Here is an 18,946-nt window from a genome sequence, read left to right on the forward strand (position 1 = left end):
CCCCAGGGTGAGCCCTCTTGTCCCACAGATGAGCCCAGAGCTTTCTCTTGGCACGAGTATCCAGCTGCCACTTGGGTATGTCCCAGACACCAGGTCACACACCACACGGGAGCAGAGGGTGGGGCCCTGGAACGGTCCACCACAGGACCCATGGGACTGCCCACGGGGGACTGTCGCTGGGGACTGCCTGTGGCTGTGACACACGGTCTCAGAGCTGAAACCAGCTGGTGGAGTAGCAGGGCGTCCTCCAGATGTGGGACACGACGGCGTGGTGAGGCGGGGCACAGGCAGGCCAGGCTTGCTGGGGCAGGGAGGGGAGGCGAAGGCTGGGCAGTGTGAGTTCGAGCTGCCTTTGGGACATCCACCTTGGAGACTCAGACCTGGAGTTTGGAGGAGAGGCTGGGGCTAGAGATACAAATTGGGAGCCTTCTGGGAACAGATGGTGATTAAAGTTGTGGATGTGTCCCGGCTTGTCTACGGCATAGCGTGGTCAGATTGAGGTGAGCCCCGGAGAGAGGACCGAGTTGGCAAAGGGCTGGGTGTGGCTAGTGCAGGGGTGAGGATTCCCAAAAAGGTCACTTGAGATGAGTGCACCTACCCAAGAAGTGACAATGAGGCCTGAGAAGTGGCCTTTGGATTACTGACATGTGGGCCATTGGGGACCTTAGCAGGAACTCTCCTGCTGGACCAGGGGGACCAAAGGCCAGCTAGAGCCTAACTGGCCAAGAGTTGACCTAGGATAAAAAGTCCCTGGCAAAGAGGGAGCCAGATTCCAGCACATTCTCATGCTTGGGAGGTGGCCTATGAAACACGGGACGCAGCGGGAAGGCCCGAAGCTCAGGCTTCCACGACTGGGACAGATGGTCCCAAGCAGCAGGGCAGATGCGCTGGGGCTGTTGGGTGGGGTGGCCTGACCCTCAGGAGGCTGGGCTAGAGGTCATGTCTATGGGTGGTCAGTGCACAGGGAGAGACAGAGGTTGGGGTCGGGCCCCAAGGGGTTTATGGAGGGAAAAGCAATAGCTGAGGTGGAACCCAGGCTGAGCACACAGGCGGCTGTCCATGGGGAGAAACGAGTGAGGCACTGTCCAGTGCTGAGAGCTGTCCCCAGGGAGAGTCACGGGACAGAGGCTGAGAGTTCCAGGGAGTGACTGGCCAGGTGTCAAGTCCTGCAATGGCCGCACAGTATGAAGACTGCAGGTGGCCGCCACTCGGTCCAGCCCAAAGCAGTGAGGATGGCAGTTCCCACTGAGTGGCCAGATACAAAGACAGATTGCAGAGACTCAGGAAAGCCAGGCAAGGAGGCAAGAGTCTTAAAATAAGTTTGGTGAGGAAGGAAGGGGACAGCAGGTGGACAGAAACACCACCAAAGCCTTTGATCATGTGTGGATATTTATTTGCCTGCCTTCTTTCTTCTCTTCCTCCTTCCATCCCTTGGATCTAAGCACCCCACATTTACTCGCCGAGTAGCTGGTGGAAAATCAGAAGGAACCCTCAAGCTGAGCTGCTGTCACGACATGAGGTGGATCCCCAAATGGGGTTCAGTCTTTGCTAACTTAAAATAAATGCAGGCTGGGCACGGTGGCTCACGCGTGTAATCCTAACACTCTCGGAGGCCAAGGAGGGAGGATCGCTTGAAGTCAGGAGTTCGAGACCAGCCTAAGCAAGAGCGAGACCTTGTCTCTAAAAAAAAAAAAAAAAAAAAAAACAAAAAAAACCCAAAAAGTTAGCCAGGCGAGCTGGCGTGTGCCTATGGTCCCAACTACTTGGGAGGCTGAGGCAGGAGGATAGCTGGAGCCCAGTTTGAGGTTGCAGTGAGCTACGATGATGTGACTGCACTCTAGCTGGGGTGACAGAGCAAGACTCTATGTCAAAAAAAAAGCAACTCTGGGGTGCAGGGAAGGCGCTGTGTAATAAACAGGAAATCTCTGCGGTCCACATTTGTGCCTGGTTAGCTGGGTAACAGCTTCCCATACCTAGCGGCAAAGCAAGCGGAGGATTCCAATGGCTGAGGAAGAGCCCTGGGCAGGGGGGTACAGGGAGCCCCGAGTCCCCAGCAGCCCACTTGATGCCACTATCAGTGTGCAGTGAGGAAAACCAGGACTCGCTTCTCTTCCATTCCATTTTATTACAATCCTGTCCTTGTGTTCCGGAATGGCTAATACACAACCCAAACCACTCCTAAAATGGATCTTGTTAACATTCAAAAGTCTCCCGTTTCTTTCTCAGTATATTAAATCCAAAGGGGAAAAAAAAAAAAAATCTTAAAAAAAAAAAAAATCAATAGGTTTAGTTCACCCCAGGAAAAGCACCGTCACGACAGGAAACTAAATGTGTCAGGAATCTGACCGAACACAGAGCAGCAGGTAAGACTCCCGACGGAAAACAACATAAATAGACCCCCCAAGTATACATATATCACAGGAGTGTGTACATATGTATGTAATATATTAAAAGAAATTTGGTTTCTACACCCAGAAGTTATTCAGCAATAATAAATCAACATCCCATCTGAGCCGGGGGACGTCAGTGCCACGGTCCCCTCTGTGCACTATGTACACTTGCCGGGGGGGGAGGGCGGGCGGGGGCTTCTCTCCGCCCTGACCCCCCGGCTGGCAGATCCAGTGTTTGTGGATCTGGGAAGAAGGTGCCTGTGTGGCCCCCAGAGCCCACCGTGCAGAGCCCAGGAGCCAGCTGGAGGAGAGAGGCAGATGCCCAGGGCCACCCTTGGCCTCGGGGTAAAGGGAAGTGCTTGGGACCTCAGGAATGGGACAGCCACATTCCTGGTTCTTAACAGCAGGCCTGACCCTGGGGTCTGCCCACGGCCCTTAAGCTTTGTAGTTTGGCCGGTATGGGCTTCTCCTAGCATCAAATGGCTTTGGGAGAAGAGGGAGTGGGGTTTGCAGACCCACCAGGGCTTAGCCTTGTGAGCCTGTGTGTGTGTGTGTGTGTGTGTGTGTGTGTATGTGTGTGTGCATATGCTTTCATGGAGGTCAGGAAGTTGCAAACAAGTGTTTCTACTGGGGCACACTCGAATAGTGTCTGCGTTCGGGTAAGTCAGTTTTGTCATCGCATTCCAAGTGGTCCCCATGCCAAAGTGGATTTGTTCAAAAGATACCAGCTGCTGGAAGCTGCAGATACAGAAGACACGTTACACACCTGGGAGTGTGATCCCCTCAGGGCTTGGCACAGTGTTTTCGTTAACAAAACAAAAAGGGAAATGTGTGGGAACCCCTTTCCTCATTCCGAACCCTTCCCAGGCACCGCAGGCGCATGCAGGAGAAGAGGCCGTTGGAATCGGAGGGCGTGTCAGTAGTGTGACGACGCGGGAGCTGTCAGTCTACGAAATGAGTCACACGCAGCCATACTCGTACCACACCGTCTGCTGGTCCCCACCTGGCTCCGGGGACGCCGGCGTGCTCTTTGAGCTGCTGCCCCGACTGCAGTCCTCGGGGCCCCGGCTGGCGTGGGGAGCCGAGTCGGGGGACCTACCTGGGCTCTTGGCCAGGAGCCCCTCGATGTAGCTGTGCCCAGGGCCCCCGTCTCCCTCTGCGAGGCTGAGCCCTGCCCGGACAGGGGTGATGGCGGCCATCTCCCCAGAGTGTGGGGGCGTTTTGGGCTTGGTCCTGGCAGCTGGGGCTGCAGCAGGTGAGAAGTGCTGGGAGCTGCTGCCACCGCCGCCGCCTACAGTAGCGATGGCTGGGACGGTGGCGGACTGCTGCAGCGGGGCCAGCCTCTCCTCCTTCGGCGGAGCCAGTGAGAAGCGCCTGGTGTCCAGTGGCCGGCTGCGGGGGCCTGGCCCTTGAGAGGAGCTGCCAGCCTTTCCCACCAGTGGGGTCCGCTCCCGGGCCAGGCTGTGGGAGCCGGGGGCTGTGGAGCTTTGCAGGGTGTGGCTGCCTGTCTCTCTGCCCCCTGAGACCTCAGAGACCCCCGGCTTCTGAGGGGACTCCTGTTTGCAGGCCTCTGGCCCGCTGGCCCGGAGGAGGTCAGCCGACGCCAGGCTGAAGGCCCGGCTCAGGGAAGCACTCCGGCCAGGGGGCGTGTGGGAAGCTGGGGACATCGTGGCTTGCCGGGGTCTGCCCAGAGACAGGCTCTGGGGAGGCTGGGCCTGTCTCAGGGGCACACTGGGTGGGGCCTCGGCCTCAGCCGGTCTGAAGTTTGGCTTCACACACTGCCCGGGCTTCAGCAGCCTCCCCTCAGGGGTGCTGGCTGCCATCTTGATGGTGGGGGCCACAAGGCTGGTGGGCATCTTGGCCCCTTCTTTCCTGGTCGGTGGTCCCGGCTGGCCTCCGATGGCCGGTGGGTCACTGGCCTTTCGGAAGTAGTCACTCAGCAGGTCATCCCGGCAGCTGGGAGAGTCCTATGGAGAAGGGAGAGGAGGGAATGAGGGGGCCGGGAGGTGGTCCTCGGCGCTCCCTCGCACCCAGGACATCCCTGCGGAGCCCACACCGCCAGGACTGGATTTCTGTTCCCGCGTGGTCTGAGGCACACACGTCACCCCCACTGCACACACCAGCTCCAGTCAGGACGTGAGGGTGGCCAGGGCAGTACGTGAACCACCAGGAAAGACCCCCAGATGCCCCAAGGCAGCCCCCTAACTTCCCAAACAAGGAAACAGACCCGAGAGCGAAGTGACTCCCCACCAAGCTGACAACTTCACGGGAAGGTCGGCTCTGGAAGCCCGACCACAACCGTCTGCTTCAATCTGCCTCTCTGTTTCCACCAAGCAGAGCAGGGGCTAGAAATCTGATGCTGTGAACCGGGCCTTCCTACCCCGGTCACTCCGACGTGCTCGGGGACGTCCCAAGACTTCCCCTCGGGCCGCCGAGAGAAAGAGAAACAAGAGCAGCTCCTGAGAAGCTGGAAGCCCACTGCACCCAGACCTTTCTCCTGGTCCGAGAAAGGGAAGAGAGAGGCGGAATGCGGCTGGGGGAGCCGGGGAGGTAGAGGGTCCAAGGTGGGGACGGTGGGCGGCACGGAGAAGGGAAGCACACTGCACGGTCCAGCCCACCACCTGTCCCCGACAAGCTGTCGCCTGCTGAGCCTCCCCTGCCCAGGCGGCAGGCAGAGTCATGGAGGCAAATGTCTACGAGGCTGCTCCGGTAGCTGCAGCCTGCTGCAGGCTAGGGCTTCTTCTGAGGCTGACGGACACAGAAAGAGGAGGAAGGGAAGTGAGTTCATGTGGGACATGGGGGTTGGAGGCGTCAGTCTGGAGCTCAGGAGCCACCTGCACCTGCCAATACTCCTGCCGCGTGAAAACATACGGACGTGCTGCAACTCAGCAGAGATGCAACCTGTGGCTGTGTGCTAGTCTGATGCTCCAGATCGTGGGTGGCCAAGACCCTTGTGGGGCGCTGGCCACAAGCTCTGCCAGCTCACTTCCCGGATCTGGAGGAAAGCAGCCAGCTGGCGGTGACTGCCAGCAAGTGTTCTTGTTGTCCTCCCACGTCCAAGCCAGCCTTGCACCTAAGCCGCTCCTCCCCTGCCCCGTCCCTTTCCAGGACTCCCGTCCCAAGCCAGGGGGAGACTGAGAGAGAGAGGAGAGACCTGCATCCACTCACGTGGGTCGGGGAGCTCCGGTTGCTCTCCTCCAGGAACTCCTCCAAGGTGACCATCTCGCTGCTGGGGGAGGCAGAGCAGGGCCGCACCCCCGCATGGGAAGGGGCCGCACCCCTCTTCTGGGCACCCTCCTGGGGGAGAGGGCCATTCCGGGGTGGGGGGTACTCATGGCGGCCAAGTGTGCTGCGTCCTGGGGTGCTGGTGTCCCGGGGCAGAGTGGCCGGGTCCCTGCTGGGGATCAGGTCTTCGCTGCTGAAGCTCTCAGACCGTCCGTGGAGCTGGTCGGAGGAACCTGGGGTCAGGGCAGGTGACACAGAGGAGCACGCATCAGTCTCAACCGCCTTCTTGGGGGCTTCCCTGGTGGGCTGCCTCTGGCTCTTGTACAACAGAGAGAAAACCCTACCCCAAGCCCTGGGCTCACTCCTTTCAGGGGCTGTGATTCTGGATGTTAAAGGACCTTTTGGAATCCTTTTGAGTTTCTCACTGGCTTTTAAAAACTAAAAAAATGTGAGATAAAAGTAGAAAGCTTCCGTTAATTTATCAATGACTGTAAGGCACAGCACTCGTTAGCTCTCATTCATTCATGTATTAGAAGTTTATTCAGCACCTACCATGTGCTAGATGATCTTCTAGGGGCCAGTCACATGGAAGCTAATAAAAAAATCTTTTTAAGTCGGCACACACTCTTTTCAAATGCTCAGGGAACATTCACGAACAGACCAGATTCTGTACCAAAACAAACTAAAAATTTTCAAAGACCCAAAATCCTCTATATTAGTTCTCTAACCACAGTGGAATGCAACTGCCGTTACCATCCCCACCCACAGATCAGGTGACTGAGACTCGGAGGGCCTGTGCTCAGAGCCGGTCAGTGGGGAGAAGGGATGTGAACCCCAATCTATTGTAACTCCCAGGCCTGTGCTCAACACCACACTATGTGGCTCACAAACTCATCATAATGCACTTGAAAGTCTTATTAATTTAGGTATTTTTAAAATTACAAGAATACTCTGAGCCCAGAGCCAAACACCCAAATACATTTTTAAAAGTCCAGAGAAAAAGACTTGCCTTTTAAGTTAAGAGGTGAGCTGTTGCTGGATGTGTTTCTACTGCTCTCCAGACTGCTCGGCCGGGACGCTGAAAGGAAGTGGCAACGTGTAAGGGACAGGGCCACCCCAGCTGTGGCCCAGATCAAACCATCTCATCTGAGCAGAATCGTGTGCCAAAGCCATTCTGCACCAAGGCTACAGCCAATGTCGCAAGGAGGGAAGAACTCTGGGATTCTCTACACACTGTGATGAGAAGTTTAGCTTCACTGAAGAGTGCCAGGCACAGTATACCGCAGGGTACCAAGAAACGACAACCTTGGTTATCTATTTTTATTAGGTCTAGGGTTTTGCTGTTTAAAACAATCTTGCTAACAACGGAAATCTCACCCAGAATTCCAGCATAAAGAACAGACCAAACAAAGGGGCTGCTCTGGGTAAACCAGAGGTTGGGGTGGGGTGAGGCCCACTCCTATTACCGCACAGAGCTTTCCGGAACACGTGAGACCAGCCCCTGCCGAGGCCACGGGAGCAGAGATGAGGGGCTGTTCAGGGCAGCTCGTGCACACGTGTACTTGTATGCAAGCATGCGCCTGTGCACGGGGAGGGGGTCACGTGAGGGGAATCCACGGGGAGTGGGTGCTGGGGACCCTGGGAGGAAGGGAGCACTCGCTTCTCCCGGCTCTTTGCTGTTCTTCAGCTCCTTTGCGTCACTCGCCTCAGAGGGAAAAATCAAGGTTGACAGTGCCAAGTGCCAGGGAACCCAGCCCTCCTGGCCACCGTGGGTGCCTGCCTCAGTGTGTCTGTGCCACGCGCCTTGCTGCAGACTCGCAGGAAGGCTGCCACCACCCCTGCGAGGGGCAAGCCATCCCTTCCGGTGCCCGCAGGGCTCTCCTAGGCCATTCTCCCAGCAGCCTGCCCCGTGTCAGAGTATCTCGTAAGCAAACGTGCCTCCTGCTGGACTATGGACTGTCGGGGACAGGGACAGTGTTTCAGCCATCTCTGTGTCTCCCTAGCACACAGCAGATGCTGAGCTGAACAGCAGCCCGGAGAGCCTGCAGGGACACCAGGAGGTCCCCTGCCTGCTGTGACCCCCGGGAAAGCTTGCTTGGGTTTCCTGGTTCCCACGTGCTGGTGAGCTCTGCAAACAGCAGGCAGCTAGAAACGCTGGCTCGTTAGCACAGTGTCTGGGGATGAGCCAACACGCACTTGGTGTTCATGAAAAGTGTGAAAGCTGAGAGAAGGGAGAATTTGCAACAAACAAATGCACATCGCTCTTTCGAAAGGAAATCAGTTTCAGTACAAGGAAACGGTGACAGCAATCAGTGGGCCCCAAGAGCACCTTTGTTTATTCAAGTTCTGCATCAGAAATCGCTTTCCCTTCTCTCTCTTGATAAGACAGGCTCAGGAATCTGAACATTTGTGAAGAAAACCCCTTGGTCAGCTGACCGATCACAGCCAGAGCTACTCGGTGATACTGTCCCCGAGCAGAGGTGGCGCATTCTTGCTGTTGTGTCATCCTGTGTTCTGCAAGCGGCATACAGCTACGTGGGGCCCCGGCGTCAAACTGTCCCTATGAACTGTAGATGCCTACATCTGTATGAATGAGTGTCCGTATCATGGAACTTTTTGGACAACAGAAAGGACAGAGGATAATGCCGACTCCTGCACTTACTGACCACTTGAGAAGCAAGCAGGATTCAATGTAACTTTGAGAGTTTTTGTTTTAGGATTATTTTCCCATCCTTCTAGGGTTGCTTTTCAAAAATTAAAATAAACCAAAGCAGCTTTTAATTTTTGAGAAGTCTGGTATCGTTGACTGTTTCCCATCTGCAGAAATGTACAATATGCCTAAATCAAATGACAAGCGCTTCTAACAGCTTCTAAGACTAAATACAACTTACTATGGGCAACTGAAACCCAAGCGAGGACAGGGGGAGACTTTCTGGAAATGAATGCTCCCTTGCTTGGGCCACCAGAACTTCTCGGCAAACCTGGAGGGATGCTTGAAAGCAAAGGGTGGGGGGAAGGTAGGAGCGGTCAGAGCTTCCAAAACTGCTTGGGAGGTAGTGAGTTCCCCACCACTGGAGGTATGTAAGGCGAAACCACATGCTCAGGCCCCTGGGGTGGGCAAGGAAGAATGGGTCCCCGCCTCTTCCCACCTTCACCTATTTTGTGCTGGGCTTCCACATACGACTTGGCTTGAAGGAAATGTACGACTGATAAAATCAAGGCTGAGAACCCAAGCCAAAAGGCATAGCACCCGAGCACTCACCGTACTGCCTGTGGTTGCCGAACTCGAGCTCCGGGGACGGTTCGCAGAGGTTGTCATCTGAATTACAGCCTGCAGTGAAAACAAGGCCGGCGAGTCAGGGTTCCAGGACATGCACCGTCCACAGGGAAACCCCGGGCCAGCTCCTGGGGATCAGGGAGGGGACTCGGACCTTTGGGACCTGCCTCTCCCATCCCTCTGCGTTTCTCCTGCTGGGACAACCCTAACACTCTGGACTCCCATCCCTTTTAACTTTAATCACACTTCGCCTGTACACTGACTGTGACCAAGACCAAGACCAAGACCAAGACTGACGGTGAATTCTGGCCTAAGGGTGACATGAAAGGACTGAATATTTAGGACCCTGGGGAGCCCCTTCCGATCTCAAAGCCCAGCCCTGAAAGACTTCTTAGGGGTCATGTTGTCTTCAGGTGGCAGGAGGAAGGAAAACAAAGAGAAAGACGTGGAATCCGAATCCACCACGAGGGGACAGGCTGATTCCCGAGAGACTAAACCCTGCACCCGCCGCTCCCAACCAGAAGCAGACCCGGGAATCCCAGGGCCATCAATGAACCCGCCTTCCCTGAGGACTGGAAAATGCTCGTGCCTCAACCCTACCGGATACTATCTGAGAGTAGACCCTGGGCCCTCTCCAAAATGACAGTGGGGTCTCCATGCTGAAGGTAGTTTATGCTCCCGCCAGCTAGGAATATCTGGAGCTCGAAGGTCCCCAGGGCAGGGGCCCTGTCTGTGTTGCTTTGTTTTGTTTTGCTGGTCACACCAAGGTTAGGCACACCCAGGGCTTCAAGACTGGGTGGTGTTATTATGAAAAATACCCCTTCTTGCTCTCTCAGACTTCCAAGGCCCAGAGGCAGTAACTTTCAATTCCTTAGCCGTTTCTTTGCATATTTTCATATCTCTTAAATTATAAGCGGAATGTCTTTTTTCCGTTTTAAGCATTTTCTTTTCCTTTCTGTGCGCATATTTTAAATTTCCAAATGCTTCCCCTTCCCACTGCTCCTTTTTATAGCACCCTGTTCTCGTTTCATGGGTGCGACAGTTTCTCTCATCTCTGACGATATGAAGGACAGGCATCTTGAAAGTTCTCATCTCTGCGCCCAATGTCTGTAACTCCAGTTGCCGTCTGCAGCCGTTTTGATCTCTGGTGTTAGAGACTCTTCCTGAGGGGTCTGGGAATCCTTGAACTTCCCTAGGTGTCACCTGGCAAGATCTGACCGAGCCATTCTGGGAATCGCTCTGGGAAGCTAATGCGATTGCTCAAAGAATAGTTTCATCTTGTGCGGAAAGGTGTGAACACGCCTGGCTCTGGCATGCAGGAGACAAAGGAGTTTGCGAAGCCTTCACTGATCGCACTTGTTTTCAGTGTAGGACACCCGTTCAGCTGTGTCAGTGCACACCCAGCTTACAGTCTAAGTCATCCTCTCTAGAGAAAAAATCCTCCGAACTTCTACCAAGGAGGGGTGCGGGCAGTTGCCTGGTTTTGGCCCAAACTCTGGTTCTCAACCTAGCTTCACCTCCCATCTGAAGCCACTCGGTGCCACCACTTCCTGAATGCTGCTGGTGGGTTCCGAAGCTTTTCCCATTACAACCGGGCCTCCAGATGGTAAGTCATTTGTCCAGAGTCACTCGGCTGGGAAGCAGAGCCAAGGTTCGAACCTGTGTCTGTGACGCCAAAGCCTGTAGACAGCATAACCACTCTGCTCACTACCCCCTCCTGGCTTGAGAGGGGCAGACCCCATCCCTCCAGCCTCTGACAGCCTGGGGTCTTCAGGAAGGACATAGACCCCGATGCTCACCCTTCTGGAGGAGCCCAGGACTCACCTTTGGTGCGGCCTGGGTGCCGGGCGAGGGGCGTGGAGCTGGAAGGGATGGTGGTGGGGGCTGAGGCTGAGCAGGTCCGGGAGCCCAGCTCCGAGGGCCAGGACTTCGTGGCCGGGTCAGCGGAAGCATCTATGTGGTCAAGGCTGCCTCCGCGCGGGGACCCTCGCTTTGGCTTTAGATCCCCAGGGCCTGGGGCAGAAGAGGACATTTAGAAATGAGGCTGCCAAACCCTGTGCCCAGGCTGGGCCACCACACGAAGGCTCAGAAGCGGGGGCAGCAGGGCACGAGGACCACAGAGACAAAAGCTGAGCTGCCACAGCTCCTGGGCCACGATTTAAATGGGGGGGTGGGTGGGGAGGCTGACTCCAGGCCTAGGTCAGAGGCCCCAGGAGGCCACCTCTGGCTCTAATGATGGGTCACACTGCCAGCCATGAAAGGCTGGGAGAAAACAAGGGGAGAACTCAAGCAGATAAACAAAGTATTGAGAAGAGTCCACCCAACACACTAGCCATGGGGCACACCGCCCATGGAACAGTGTACAGGACACCAATCCCTGACCTACAAAGATCCTAACAGATGTCTTCCCAGGGCCACTACAACCCGTAGCCAAGGATCTGAGGGTTCCCCCAACTGGCTTTACTTGGGGCTTCAAATAGATGTTTACTGTCAACCTCACAATATACAGTTTTTTAAATAGAGAAGCCTTCATCTTTGCATGGTGAAACTGCCTGCAAGATGATTTTCACCGCGTATCTTGTGCTTTTCTGCAATCTCTAATTTTTCTACCATGAACATAAACTCTTGTCACTACTAAATGAAATCATAAATAAAAACATTAAAAAAAACCCCAAACTAGGATGGGCCGTCCAAGCACAAGATACAAATTAACATGGTTGGCGTTCCTAAGAGCTGGCAAAGCATTCTGCAAAACGTCCCAGTCCACGTGCCCCAAGGGCCCTGGACCCAGAGCCAGGACTCGGCTCCTCCACACATCTGCCCCATCTGCCCTCCCCGGTCCGGGCTCACTGAGCGCTTTTAAGTGCCCAGATCTTACGATGTGAAATCAAGGGGACGTTTGGATTCTGAAAGATAACCTTGATGAGAAGCAAGATTCAAGTCTGGTGGGATGGATCGGGAAGGTGAAGTTTAAATGAGGATCCAGAGGGGAGGCAGAGATGAGCGGACGGTTAGCACGAGCAGCAGACAGAGAAACGCATGGAAGCCAGGGGCCTGGAGGACCCGGGACCGCGGCAGAGCACGGTTCCAGAGCGAGGTGATGAGACGCAGGCAGCGGCATGTTAACCAACTTTAACATTTTTACAGTCATGTTTTATTCTTAGGGTTACCTTGTTCTTATGGTGATGCTCATTTTCCACTTATAGTACTGATAATCATCTTTCCTTTTAAAATAAATGTAACTGCAAACTATGAGTCAACTTAAGGGAACATATGGAAGTAATCACCCAGGTTGTGTACGGCTATGGCAAAAATCAAGAAGATGGCACAGGAATGGCTGAAGACGGGAAAGACTGCAGTAGGTCGTGACCTTGTTGGCCAGGATTTTTCCCTGCTCTGGTCGTGACTTGTGTGCTGACGTTCTTTCTGTCCCCTACGGTTTTAACTTCAGCATCTGGGATGTGAGAGAACCACAGCACAGTCATAAAACTTCATTCTGGGCTGAACTCAGGCTGGGCAAAATCAATCCAATTATTCAAAATGCCTGAACGGAGCAATCAATCCTTCAAAACACAGAACACATTCAAAAGGGCCTTCTTAGCAAAGCCAACAACTCAGTGCTCCGACAAAGGAAGAGAAGGAAAGGGCAGTGGTTTTAAATTTAGCTGCTTTAAAAATAAGTCTTCAAAAGGAAAACCTTCCTGGACAGAGGCTGTATGTTTTAGGAAGCGCAGCAGCCACTGACCGGCTCTGCTGGACACACAGGCAGGACATAAGCTTGCAGGTGCGAGAGAGGGGTGGACGCACACGGCCGCTTGACTTACTTAGTGCGGGAATCCCGGCCCAAGGACATGCACACGTATATCCTGAGGCTCCCCTACAACTGTGCTGCACTGAAGAAACGGTCCAGGGAGTGTGAGAACTCATCTTCTACTGTGAAATCAGAATCCACGCTGGCTACTTTAAGCTTGGAATTGGGGCAGGAGGAGAGTCCACTAGGGGCCAACTGGCCTTGAGGTATTGCCTTTTTTTTTTTGTTTGTATGAATTTCAGAAATGAAGACGGATGCATGATGCAGACACATGATAAAGGAAAGGGATTAGAAATCTCCAATGTCTGAGAAAGAGACAGGCTCGTTAGGAGAGGATGGGATGTCGGAGGAAGACCAGAACCGCAGGCGCTTAGAGAGAGCTGGGTGGGTCGTTGGAGACTTGTCTTTGTCCTTGCTTTTGCTTCTCAAAAAGGGACTCTTTTTGCGCTGGCACGCTAAATTGTTATCACCCGGATAACCCAAAAAGGAAGGAAGAAAAAAAAAAACAACAAATGAATGAAATGAGCAGTGATTACAAATGAATCTAAATTAGATAAACATACTTAGGAAATCAGAATCCTGTCTGGCCCAGGAAAGATGAAAACCACACCCAACACGCAGACCAGAACCAGGGCTTGGTGAACCATTTATGCTCTAGCTCAGTTTAATTCAGAGGCATCTTAACGCCAACGATTTACTTATTCAGCACGTGAGGACAATTATATACTGCCTAAGGGGCTAAGGGCTTAGACGATTTTTCAATTTCAGTATGTTAAATTATTAAATAAGAATGCTTATTAATTTAGGACCCGGCTTCTCTTACTCATCCGTTCTAATGATGGGGTCCCTGCCAACTCAGCCCACACGCTGCTCCTGTTTCCGCTCCCGAGACCTTGGAAACACCTAGTGATACGTTTCTGGCCCGCTGTAATGAAATACTCTACCCAAAGTGTTCACTAATAATTTTTATATTTCTAAAATAATCTTTTTGGGCAGGATGAATTTTAAAATGATTAAAATATCTCGTTTTCACACCAAAAACTCCTCATTGCCAAGAAGAATCACTTCCTTTTACATCCCCTTTACATCCTTCATGTTACAATGCTTTAAATTGCAGACTCTTAACAAAGCAGACATGGGTCTAACTTGCTGAACACGTTTTATACTAACATTAACCGGCCTAACCAATTTCCGATCTAGGATTAAAGTGGACGACAGAATCTCCGTTATTTCTCCCTCCACAGCACCACCTGGTGGCCGTAGCTCACACCACACAATAATTCAATGCTGGTGTCCCCGTTCAGCATCTTCAGGGACCAAAACAGCTGTAACTGGAGGACGTGCACGTTGTTAAGAGCTCGTGCTCCAGAGTCTGAGCAGACTGCCCTGGATCCCACCTGCTAATGTCAGCAAGCGTTTAACACACTGACGGCCACACTAGAAAAAAAAGTTTTTCCTTGGGGCCACGGTGTTTTATTACAAAAAGAGAATAAAAACTTCGAAAACAAAACGACCCTTTCTAGTTTTTTATTGTTTTCTGTGCACGAGTTACGTGCAACTTGAAAACCAGTTCACACAGTTGCCACGTGAAAAGACGTGAGTTGCATCCGCTTCACAAGCCCCCGGGGTCAAAACTAGCGTGAGTTAAATACAACTCACGGGGCAGTTAAGTCAAGCCTCACTTTCTCAACCCTAGCAGGGGACAGTGACCACGCCTCTCTCACAGGATAGTTAGGATTCAATGAGACAGATAAAGCCTAGAAAGTAGTCAAAAGGGGGCTGAGCCCAGAGAGTGGTCACAACATGGTGGCCACTGCCAAAACCGTCACTGGGCTGGTCCTTCACGGCCCAGCTCGACGGTCTGCACCAGTCAAGCATTCTTTTCTCTGTGAGATCTCCTAACTCAAGTAGACTAATCATGGTTAATTAAACTTACAGAGTACTACAAGTTGCGATGATAAACACCAAAAAATTAAACTAGTCTATCCAGTATGAAACCCTGAGCCAACTGAATCCCTCTAGATAAAAAAAAACCAGTTGAGTTTCATTATCATTCACTTGCACGTGAGCCCTCTACCCAATCTCATCCCCATAAGGAATGAGAGTGCGTGCGTCAGTCCCCGATGTCCGTGCGTGTGCATGTTTTTTTTTTTTGTGGATCTGAAAGTAACACAAGAGGTACTTGTAAGCAATGAATGTGACCCATGTCACACTTGTCCTCAGTCCTCAGTGCCACACCCTCAGCCCCGAGAGCTCATGGGTCTCAGGCACAGGCTGGATCTTCGGAAAGTCCTGGCATCCTGCATTAAGATTTAAATTACTCAGAGTGCAGGCCTGGCATAAATAATCCCCCCAAAAAATGATACTTAAAAGTAAACTTGAAAATTTAACAATGTTTGAGGTAGCTGCTATGTTTACTCGGTGCCAAGACACATTTTTTCTATACCTTAATATCTCTGGAATCAGAATGCAGCTTTGATGTTGTCTTACAGTCGCCACCGGCTGGCTAGCAACTGTGACAAAAATGTCTTTGTCACAACCAATTTATCTTGCTCATATTTTTCTTTAACGTTTATGTGCAGAAATCTGTGGAGTCTTTTAGAAGAGCTCTTTTGACAAGAGCATAATAAAAATTCTAAGTGGTAGGCTCTGCATCATTTGCCTGCCAGGGGGGGTTTTCTTAGTGGTATATAAAGTTAATTGTGCAGCTCATCTGACTTCTGAGATTTCCTAAAATACAGCACATACGACCAGAAATCCTCTTATTTTAGAACCTCTGGCGAACTCTGAGTGGCAGCGCTAAGGGGAAAGGTACACCGTGTCCCATGGCTGACAGGATGGGAAGCCAGGATTAAGCGGGAGAAGCAAACCTAACGTATCTTTCAAAGTGAGGACAGATTAGAACCACCCGAGGGCTTTCTGAAGATCTTACATGCACGGAGAGCTCGTTAAGTGCACCTGGGGTCTCCCCACAGAAACTGCTTACTATTCATCTCCCACACACGAGGGAGCCCGGAAGCACACGCCACCACTCGTCTCTGTGGCACCTGCACGAATATCAGCTTTGGATATTCAAACACCTACCGCAGCTTCCAGGAGAAATGCTGTTTCTGTTCTAAAATAAAGGAAGTGTTACAGGACACAACAGTCACAATCTTGACATGGGTTTCTTGCTACTTGGTCCACAGCACCCCTAAGCAGAAGGCACGTGCACACGTCCCCTTCCGTCCAGTGAACGGGTCCTCTGGGACACCCGTTCCCTGGCCTGGCCACAGTGGCTCGGCCACTCCTACCTTTGCCCACAGGCCCGCTGTGGGTGTCGCGCTCTTCTGCACAGTTCAAGCCCGCTGGGGGGGTATCGGGGTTCTCCGGCTGTGATCTGGGAGGCTGAGAGGTCGACGGTGAGGTGGGGTCTGAGGACTCCAGCTGCCAGGGGGGGCTGTCTGCGGTCGACTTCAACCGTTCTCTTGAACCCTCTTTCTTTGGTTTGATGAGTTTGACTAACGCTTTGGCTCCAATCCAGTGGTTCTTCCTAGTTAGAAATACATTTTCAGAAGGACACACCCAAGCACCCACACCCCACCCCTGGCAGGTGACCAGCTCCCTAACGTAGGCTGGGATTTCTGTCACCAGCCCAGGAAGGTTAATTTGAGGTTCAGGACGAGGGTGCCCCGACCTCATCGTATTCGGCGATCAAGAGGCGGAACTGAATTCTCAGGCACCGGGCCAGGAATGGTAGAAGCGGGTGCATCGTGGCAGAAACCCACACTAGTCTCCCGGGATGAAGGACGTGGTGCTGTGCTTAATTTACCTGGCAATTTTTTGGTCAAAAAGCCATTTTCAGGAATAAAGTTGGGAATCTCCTCATGTTTTGCTAAAGTTACTAGTAAGTGAAATAGCTGGCATTCTTTGACGACTCCCTGGCACTAATCCGGGAGAGGGGTAGAGGGCAGAGGAGAGTAGGCTGTTTGATTTAAAATCAGTAAATCGAAAGGGTAAGCAACAAAGCCACCGCCAGCCGGAACACGGTGGCATCCTGACGCAGCATGGAGAGAGACACGCCTGGGTTCTCACTCTGTCTCCGAACCCAAACAGCGCCCTGTTTGTACAAATCCCACCAGTTTCTCACCTCAGCCTCAATTTCCCTACATGTCAAATAGAAGATTGAGACTGAGGCTGTGAAATTCTGGGGTTCTGTGATTTCAACAGAGGGACCTCGAGGGATCTTGGTCATTTCAACTTCAAGGCTGCACTGAGCTAGGACAATCTGCAGGGATGACTTCTGGGGCTCCAGCACTAGGCAATGGGCAGTACTGCTAGACGGAGCCGGCCCCCCAGCTCGGGGGCTGCTGCTCTCCGGAAAAGAGACCATGTTTGTGAAGCCTCCCTGAGGTTCTGTGAATCCAGAGGAATTGGCAGAAGGCCAAAAGGTTCCCACGTCTGAAGACCGTGGGGCCAGGCCAGGCGTCCTGGCCATGTTTCCTTTCCAAAACAGGAATGTGGTTGTCCATGTCATGTTAAATCTTGAGCTAGAACCCTGACAAGGCGACCCTGCCATCCTGCTTTCACAGCTCCAGGACCACAGATGCTCTGTTCCCTTAAAAGGGCTCATGGCTAAATTAAGCCTACGTGTCATCAGGGTCACCTGGCGTTTGCCACCCATTTCAGAGGACAAGCTGGAGCACAGAGGCAGGGCTCAAAGGAAGTCTAAACCCCTTCTGATGTGCGAGAGATCTGCACACAGACGACCTGCAACACAGCGGCAGGTACAGGCCCTGCTTCCATGGCTGAGTGTGCGCCCCACTCATGGAAAAGGAAGCTTTTCTGTTCCCTCTTTATGTCACTGAACTTAAATCAACTCACTTCTTTGGAGCAGGATCATAGAACTTGTACTGATCCATGATTTTTTCTTCCAGTTTTTCCTTGTGTCTCCGTAAGGCATTTAGTTTGTCTCTGTGAACAGAAGGGAAAGAACAGCTGTCAATCCAGTTTTAAATAAAACAAGTCACTTACTGGTCGACGCAGCCTGGGCCCGTATTTTTCTGGGATTCAGACGTGAGGGTGCTCGTCCACACCGTGGTCACCGAGTGTGGAACACGGAAGCATCTGCCTGCATCGAGGGAGCCCTACGACCCTGCGATTCACTCAAGCGCCAGGACCCAGCCGTAAGGGAGTTCAAGGCAGCAAACCTCTAATATCGGAAAACTCAAGCTCAGAAGCACCAAGGATTCCCCAGCCAGGTCATTCAGGACGTGGGACACTCCCGGGGTCAGGCGGAAGCTACTCCGGGAGCGGGGGTGGGGGTGGGTGCAGAATGACACTCTCTGGGCATGCAGGTCGAACAAGTCAGTTCAGCAAAGTCAGACCTCTGATTTGAGCCCATTCCAACTCAGAAGCAAACGCAAAAGCTTTCAGGGGCCAAGCAGAGAAGATACCGAGCAAAACGGTGCCAGAGAGGCCAGAGGCAGTGGTGGGGACCGCAGCAAACTTCAGCCCACCAGTGCCAGCCAGAAGCCCAGGCGATGAGACAAAATCTCCTGACTTCTAAATGTTGGAAACCAGTTCACATTTTAAAAAAACACAGCAAGGGACCAAAGAGATGCCTTTTGAAACCTGAGAGCCACAAGGCACCTTACCGGAAAATTCTGTCTTTCCTGACATGAAGGGAAAGCTTTTGTTCGGGCTCAGGGAGTCTCGGGCTGTGTGTGCTCCTGCCCACCCCTGCCTCATCACCTGCGTGGTCTCAGCAGCTCCGAGCCCTGGTTTCCCTGTCTGAAAACAAGACCTTAGACAAGAGGCCGAGCTTCCTTGTTCTCAAAGCTGCTGAGGTTCTGGAGGCTTTCTAGAGGGTTCACCGTGAAGTGAGCTCCTGTGGAAAGTAACCCCAGCCACGCTCTGCTTCCAGACCCCTCGATGCCGCCCGGATCCTGGTGTCCTGTCCTCACAGCCGCGCTGCTGGGCCTCACGCTTTCATGGCCACGTTGGCCCCATAGACCCACACGAACTCACGGGGCCCGGAGCAGGTTCCAGGAAGCTCGCCAGCCTGCCGGCCTGGGGCAGACACTCTCTAATGCAAAACGTCATCAAATAATCCCCCTGGGTACCAGGCTCCTACTCCTTCCAGTCAGCACCTGCCCGACCTGGGCTGGTGCTGGGCTCAGCGGGATTACAGAGGGCCAACTTCAGGCAACCGTCATCTCCACCCCGCAATTGTAGCGCGGTTTCACACACAAACTATCCTTC

General features: G+C 52.9%; 1 protein-coding gene across 1 annotated transcript in view; it reads right to left on the reverse strand.

Moving 5' to 3' along the window:
* Positions 1-3,151: 3,151 nt before the first annotated feature.
* Positions 3,152-18,946, reverse strand: part of CCDC88C (coiled-coil domain containing 88C) — a 126,027-nt gene continuing 110,232 nt past the window's right edge. Inside the window, exons 24-30 of the mRNA XM_069465226.1 lie at positions 17,567-17,656; positions 15,997-16,235; positions 10,717-10,905; positions 8,878-8,946; positions 6,625-6,693; positions 5,559-5,848; positions 3,152-4,357 (exon numbers count right to left, since the gene is read on the reverse strand). Coding sequence (XP_069321327.1) covers positions 3,350-4,357; positions 5,559-5,848; positions 6,625-6,693; positions 8,878-8,946; positions 10,717-10,905; positions 15,997-16,235; positions 17,567-17,656 — 1,954 coding nt within the window. The 3' untranslated portion in view covers positions 3,152-3,349. The remainder of the gene's footprint in view (positions 4,358-5,558; positions 5,849-6,624; positions 6,694-8,877; positions 8,947-10,716; positions 10,906-15,996; positions 16,236-17,566; positions 17,657-18,946) is intronic.

Source organism: Eulemur rufifrons, chromosome 2 (assembly GCF_041146395.1).
Source record: "Eulemur rufifrons isolate Redbay chromosome 2, OSU_ERuf_1, whole genome shotgun sequence".
Classification (NCBI taxonomy): Eukaryota; Metazoa; Chordata; class Mammalia; order Primates; family Lemuridae; genus Eulemur; species Eulemur rufifrons.